We start from the raw sequence: 7,758 nt of genomic DNA, 5'->3' as shown, positions 1-7,758 counted from the left end.
CCCTAAATCGTGTATTGTGTCAACATTTTTCTTTACTATTATCAAAACTGGAATCATTATTGTGTATTTACCTTTACTGACTGAGTGCCGTTCTATCCAATAAACTCGGTACGCAAGCCTTCCTGAGTTTTCGCATAAAGTACATTTACCTGATAATTGTGACAAATTGATCTCGTACATGAAGCTGGCGTCGCATCTACAATGGTCATTTTTGCATGAAGCTGCGTTGTAATACATAATTGCTTCTTTGTCTACCGCAAAACTGTTTGATTTAGAATGGTTGTATTCACGTTTTTTCGTGTTTAAAATTGTTTACGTGACAGCAACTTAACGCGTATGATAAAATTAAATGCCTGATTGGTAAAAATCGAACGGGGGAAATTGGTATTTGTTTAGCAATTAAATATTATTTGTTTAATTAAAACCGTTGTTGTATGGCCAGGTTTAATTTTTATTCAGGAAATTTTTAGTATAATACGAATGTTGCTGAAAATACTGTAAACCTGTTCCAATACTCTTTAATTTTCTGAACGGAGATTTATTTTTGCCAACGCAGTTTGTTCAAGAAACACAACAGATTGAAACAGTCATTTCTTTGCATAACTTCCAAATTTAGGAAATTATCCTTGACGAATATTTTTCAGAAGATCATGGATCGCGTCGAGGAATGGAACAGGAAATGGGCTAGAGGACTAGCGTGGTGGCATCTGCGGAGCGTCAACACCACCCTTCTCGATCACAGATCCATTTTTCTTCCTTCACCCGAGAGGAGGGTCTTGGTGCCTCTGTGCGGGAAGGCGGTAGACCTTAAATGGTGAGTAGTACTATTGATAAGCCTTTCCAACGGCTCTCTGTCTAGGTATGATTATTTTCCTTGTGTATCTACTTGACAACTAACTGGAAATTCATTTCTTGATTTTGTCTACAAGAACATTTGACCCTATGAACTTGATAGTAACTATATAAGCTAACTTTATTATTTTATTAAGCTCTTTATTTTCGTTATTTTGAAAGAAAACAGACTTTTGGGAAAACTGTTCGATATCAATATTTACTGAATAATTAATATTCTCTGACAGTTGCACACGTACATGTAGCATATAATTTTAGGCTATATATGAAGCATTACATAAATCTAGATATTTATGAAAATTCTTTCAATCATTTCCCCGTGTGTTTACCAGACTTATCTATTATTGTCTCTATCACTTGAATCAACGCAGGTTATACGACGCTGGACACACAGTCGTGGGCGTGGAAGGGGTAGTGCAGCCCGTCTTGGAGTTCTTCAACGAAAACGATTTGCAATATCGAACAGACAGTTTTTCATGCGGTACGATATATAAGGTGAGGTCAATAGACATTATTTATTTTTTAAGACTGTCATCTGAATGCGTTGATGTTCTTGACGAAATCCCTGATTTGCTCAGAGATGGCTATCCAATGAACTTTCCGTGTAGGCTGAATTTGAGTATAAGAGAATAAATCATTATGTTTAAGAGTTTTCTTACTGCAAAAACGTGTACCCTTCTAAAGTTTATTAATACATGCTTGGAGGAAATATACTGCAAGAAAATTCTTCGGTGGATTGTACGGTAACCCGCCTAATTAATCCTTGAACGCAGACTAGGCCTAGCACTGTGATCCTAGACCTAGTCAGATCAGAAATCGAATTAACCAGGATCATGATATCCCCTTTCTTCTTCGGAATCTCACATGAACGATTGTTTGAATGACTGTCTGTATCGTTCGCAAAAACACTTTAGTGGCTTGTCTGAATGCAAAAGTGGGCGGAACTTCGTGTCCGAACGATCTCACCGGAAGTCTGTCATGACCAATTTGCTGGCTTGCAACTCAAGTCTGTCACACACGGATCGTTCAATGCATGGGTTTGTCCGACGATATAACGCTATCGCGCGGGTCTCTTCTAGAGATGATGCCATGTCGTCTCGAAACAAAATCTTTGGTTAGACTGAAATCGGTGCGGAGATCGTTCTTATCTTACTGTATGATTAGTGTGTGTGTGGGTCGATAACAACAATCGTTCAGTGTATGGGGGCCTTAACGGTTGCAAAAGGACCAGAATTCTTGCAATGATCGTTTCTCCCTCTTTCCAGACGCTGGACGATCGCCTGACCATATACTGCTGCGATCTTTTTGCCCTTGACGCCGACACGCTGGGCAAGTTCGACGCCGTCTGGGACCGCGGATCCTTGGTGGCGATCTACGAAGAAGACAGAGAAAGGTCAGTTGCCATGTCGGCTTCGTCGAGATTTCTTCTTCTTCTTTTTCCAATGAGTAGTTGCGACAGATACACTCCTCGGCTCCTCGACTTCGTAACCTGTTGTCTCGTTGTCTGAGCTCATGAGTGATTAATCTTTTGCTGTCTGCCGTGATGATTATCTCTTACTATTATTTTATTATTTTTTTCTTTGGAGTTCAAATAGTCAATTATTGCAGTAAATAGTGCTTGAGCGATAACTCTTTTGACGTTTATTCCCTTTTGCTATTTTAAATATTATTCTACTACAGTCATCTGGAACCTTTATATATAATAAAATTCACAATTTTCAACTGTTCGAGTTATATAGTGCCATCAGCAGCACTGGCTTAAAGTTCCTTAACACAGTCGATAAATATACGGTATACGTCGAAGCCTGTTCATGAAACTACAATTAATCAGTAATTTGCAGGTGAAATGATGATTAAACAGAAATAAATAAATATCATCTTATAGTAGAAGTCGCTATGCATAATTATAGCCTAAGCAATGTAGATAAATCCCAAAACTATTTATTGCACAGAGGGTTTCTCCCGTTCATGATTGTTAACCAAATGCGTTGTGAGCGAAATCTTGCGGGAGAATCATCGTCTTCCAGAGAGGAATGGAAAAACAATTGTTTACAATAAAAACCTAATATCAAATTCATAATGAGCAAAAACTTTTCTGTAAATGCTTTCCGACTGACGTCATTTTGAAACTGAGATAGCTTATTTTCAAGTTGCAAAATGTTACGTTAATCTGCGTGGCGCACTTGGTCTAATGAAATATTGAATGGCGGGAAATTAACAATACCGAAGAGTTAAAAGTTTTCAGTAGTACCATCCTCCGACTCTGGAGTACCCAACAAAGACGCCATGACTATGGAAACGAAAGGACGCATTCTGATACGTGATAACCAAATTTACGTTATCAAGAGATAACGAGATATGCAGCCACAGACATTACGCGGATCTTTCATAGATAGCGACCCCCGAAGGTTGTCGGGAGTCGTTCTCTAGACTAATATTTCTGGGATCATTTTCCTTATGGTTTTACGATCTTTTGTTGATATTTTCATGTTTAATCCCAAACTGGCTTGTACTAAACACGCTGCAAAGATGGATACTGTTTAGGAAAGATCCCATTATGCTCTGTAAGGGTGTAAATACATCAATATGGTCTGTCAAATTCGTATTTTTATTTCCAGGTACGCTAGGTTAATCAGATCGGTGCTGGCACCGGATTTCCGGTATTTATTGAGCGTCGTTCAGTACGAACCAACGCCAGAATTCAGCGGGCCACCTAGAAACATCCCCACGAACCTCCTCCGAGAACTTTTCGGTAATGTGGATGGCCCATGATATCACTAAATTACACACACACACACACACACAAGTAATGCTGATCTCGTGGTACTACACTACACACGAACCACTAAACTCGTTTTTTCCATTGTTTACCTCTTACTGAAAAGGCTGACTTAGCTTTGAATTCTCTCTCTCTCTCTCTCTCTCTCTCTCTCTCTCTCTCTCTATATATATATATATATATATATATATATATATATATATATATATATATATATATATACACACACACACACACACACACATATATATATATATATATATATATATATATTATAACCAAGCTACTCATGAGATATACTTCCATAAATTACTGGCGCATTTATGCCAACAGTGTTGATATCTCAAAGGTCATCTTTAATATAATTCTTTTCCTTCCCTTGCCATGGTCTCAAACCTACACAACCTTCTTTTTCTTCTTTATTTTAGTAGGAGATCTGGCTTCTTTTACTGGAACCAATGTACTCCCCTCCTGGTTCCTGGTTCCCAAGCGCTCACTCCACAAATACAGTTGCGGGCACACTCACTGTTTATGAGGTGCAAAGCTTTATTACCTTAATCGTTTACTTTACTCATTATTTACTTTAACTTTACTTTATGTTACTTCAAAATGTTTATTTTAATTCATGTCTATTATCCCTTTTTTGCAACCTAATTAACCCCGCAAAATTACTGCTTCTTTATAACTGTGGTATAGTCGTGCTACTTAGCTTTGACATCCATGCTTTCCAGGTTAAGAACATTCTTAATTTTGACGGCTATCCTTATATATTCTCTCAGTTTTCTGTTAGGGGATATCAGTGTCCTTAAATTTATATCCTGATCTTATTTTTGTAGCGATTTACAAATGAATAAATGTTCGGTGATGTCCTTCTCCACTGCATATTTCACATACCTCGTCCTTAAACTTGCCCCGGAAGTTAGCCTTTAAGTTCAACATATTCAGTCTGGCTTTCATTGTGATACACTCATCCTTTGTTTTCAGTTCTCTGCAAAATCTATAGACCTTGTTCTAAACTTCTTCTGTCACTTTGTTTTCAAACTCGGGAACCCAGGACCAGCATTAATTTCCTTCCTCCCCACTAGGTGACGTTTGCCAGTTGGAAGTCCTGGAACACCTTACGGACGACAGGGAGAACTTCGCCGAAGTCACCCTCATGCTGACGCCGAAATACTGAGTCGAAAAAGTCGTTCCCGTCGACGCTTTAAGATCCCCATACACTGAACGATTGTCTGAACGACTGTGTATCGTTCGCAAAAACACTGCGTATGGGCTTGTCTGAATGCAAAAGTGGGCGGAGCCTCGTGTCTGAACGATCTCAGCGGGGTCTGTCACGACCAGGTTGCTGGCTTGCGACAGATTGTGGATTGTTCAATGTATGGTTTTGCCTGCCGATATAACGCTATCGCACGCGACGCTCTTCTGGGGATGATGCCATGTCATCTCGAGACAAAATCTTTGTTCAGACTGAAATCGGTGCGAGTATCGATAACGACAATCGTTCAGTATATGGGTGCCTTTAGTCTCATATGGAGCGAGTGGAATCTCTAGATGGAAAAGGACGGTTGTCTTGATGGTCAGAAGCTTAAGACCTTATGTATATGGTCGATGTTTTTCGTAGTGGAGCTGGTACCAACACTCGCAAGTGGTAATACTTCTATATACCTTAGTGGTAACGTTTCCTGAGGTCATTTCTCTGGTGTCCCCAGAGAAGAATGTGGGCAGAGAGACTGTTGATATCTAATTCAGTGGTGTAACCAAACTTGACCATACCAAGGACCCCCAGATATGGTGAGTTCCAGCCGAGGACCCCAACTAATCAAAATTAATCATTACCATACCGGTATACCAAGTACAACTTAGTACTACATTTGATATTTGCATATTCCTGCAGAAAGTATAAGTAATTATATAAAATATTTTCAATATTTTTTAATTGCTTTAAATTAAATACAAAATAAAAAAAAATTTCTGAAGATGAAAAAATAATTTTTTCATTGTGTCTCGAACCTCCTCGGGTCTTCTCCTAGACCCCCAGGAAGGGGTCAGCGGACCCCAGTTTGGGAACCACTGAATCCTAACTTACCTACCAAACTTTTTAATGTTTAACTAAATAAAATTATTTATTTGATTTAGTTTCGTGATTTCCCCAGGTAATTACTGTGAGCTTCTCTCCAATTGCATTTCATTCGCTCCTTGACAATGTCTTAGTACAGACGCAAGCGCTTGGATTTCTGACTATCATTTTCCCGTGGTATTCGCTTAATTAATGAAGTCACGTGCATCTACTGTGATTTTTTAAGCACATATATATTTAAGTTTTTCACAAATTCATTATACGAATCAATTTCCTAATCACAGCATGAGTCTTCGTCTTTACCGTCCCAAATGTCATTGAAAAGTGAAAATCTGCACTTTTAAGAAGATATTTTTCTTTCGTTAATGAATGCTACTTTTCCCACATTTTTCCTTCATTAATGAATGCTACTCTCCCCATATTTTTCCTTCATTAATAAATGCTACTTTTCCCATATTTTTCCTTCATTAATGAATGCAACTTTTCCCATATTTTCCTTCATTAATGAATGCTACTCTCCCCATATTTTTCCTTCATTAATGAATGCTACTCACCCCATATTTTTCCTTCATTAATAAATGCTACTTTTCCCATATTTTTCCTTCATTAATGAATGCAACTTTTCCCATATTTTCCTTCATTAATGAATGCTACTCACCCCATATTTTTCCTTCATTAAAGAATGCTACTTTTCCCATATTTTTCCTTGATTAAGGAATGCTGCTTTTTCCAACAAGTAAGACTTGTTTTGAAAGAGATACAGACCATTACAAAGTGAAAGATGATACTGCAAGACCACATGAATAAGGGAGATCTTATTTTTACGCCTATTATATGATAGTATTCAGGTCCGTACCCAGAGTTTTGTTAAGGTTTCCCAAAACTGGACCTTTTCCTCTATAAATGTCATTGCATATATAGGTATATATACACATTCCTATTGTCACTCTTGTATTTCCTACTACTGAAGAATGATGTTAATGTCTAATAACAAAATTTATATAAAAAAAACTTGCCAAAAAACCAAACGATTGTTATTTATTACTTTGTAAGTACAGTTCAGTGGAAAGGGTAGTCACAGAAAATATGAACTTCATGAAATTTTTATTTTTTGGGGGTCTTTCGATCTCACCCCAACCCCAAGCCTTCGGTACAGGCCTGGTATTGTACGAATACATGAACTCCATGGGAGGCAACTTTTGAGAGCATTGACCAAGATCCTAACTTAGGATCTTGGTCAATAAATTAATTTTCTGCTTCTTCTCATCTAGCAAGCTGGACATTTACACAATTTTAAAAACTATGGTGTGTACGTAGATTTTGTTTACTATTTATTTGCAATATTTACGTATAGACGATAGAACGTTTAGATATATGCAAAAATATTTGTTAAAATGGACAACTTGTCAGAGGTTATTTGTTTTTGCTCTTATCCCAGTATATCTATATCCGGCGTTGATGAAGCAATCAAATGTTTAATGATATGTATAAGACTAATTCTTATAACAAAGATGACAATTCAATTTCTTTCGCCATTGCGATACATTGTTGTGAAACACTGTAGTTACAGCAATCATGAGAGTGATGTTGTGTACTATAGTAAATTCACATTACCTGTGCATCTGATGTCTAGGCCAGTCCCTTATGGCGCTCCTGATTGGCTGTTGATGAGCCAATCACAGGGCTGGAAACTCTCAGCCTCTCGAGAGAGTTCACATCTATGTTCCACCTCTCCTGAGGGATACTTTTGAAAGACATATCCCTCAGGAGAGGTGGAACATAGATCCTGCCTATATGAACTCTCGAGAGAGACTGAGAGTTTCCAGCCTTGTGATTGGCTTATCAACAGCCAATCAGGGCCGCCGTAAGGGACTGGCCTAGACATCAGAAGCACGGTTGATGTGAATCTACTATAAATCGTAGCCAGACTAAACAAAAGCGACAAAGTTCAGATATAGACCGGCAGCCCGGACCATTGAGATACAACGAACGAGATACCGACTGTAACCCCTACCGGTATTTAGGAGTAGACTTGTAAACTGTGAAACTG

The 7,758-nt window shown here is 38.2% G+C and overlaps 1 protein-coding gene across 4 annotated transcripts in view; it reads left to right on the top strand.

Moving 5' to 3' along the window:
- LOC135197780 (thiopurine S-methyltransferase-like) overlaps positions 1–5,760 on the top strand; it is a 16,307-nt gene extending 10,547 nt beyond the window's left edge. For 3 of the 4 annotated variants that reach the window (XM_064224885.1, XM_064224884.1, XM_064224882.1), the window contains exons 2-6: positions 645–814; positions 1,224–1,347; positions 2,118–2,245; positions 3,471–3,604; positions 4,717–5,760. In XM_064224885.1, coding sequence (XP_064080955.1) covers positions 645–814; positions 1,224–1,347; positions 2,118–2,245; positions 3,471–3,604; positions 4,717–4,808 — 648 coding nt within the window. In that variant the 3' untranslated portion in view covers positions 4,809–5,760. The remainder of the gene's footprint in view (positions 1–644; positions 815–1,223; positions 1,348–2,117; positions 2,246–3,470; positions 3,605–4,716) is intronic. The other variant, XM_064224883.1, reaches the window with a different exon arrangement.
- The last annotated feature ends 1,998 nt before the right edge of the window (positions 5,761–7,758 follow it).

The sequence above is a fragment of the Macrobrachium nipponense genome, chromosome 21, assembly GCF_015104395.2.
Source record: "Macrobrachium nipponense isolate FS-2020 chromosome 21, ASM1510439v2, whole genome shotgun sequence".
In the NCBI taxonomy this organism is placed as follows: Eukaryota; Metazoa; Arthropoda; class Malacostraca; order Decapoda; family Palaemonidae; genus Macrobrachium; species Macrobrachium nipponense.
Note: the sequence above shows the minus strand (reverse complement) of the source record. Positions and strands in the feature narration are given on the sequence as shown.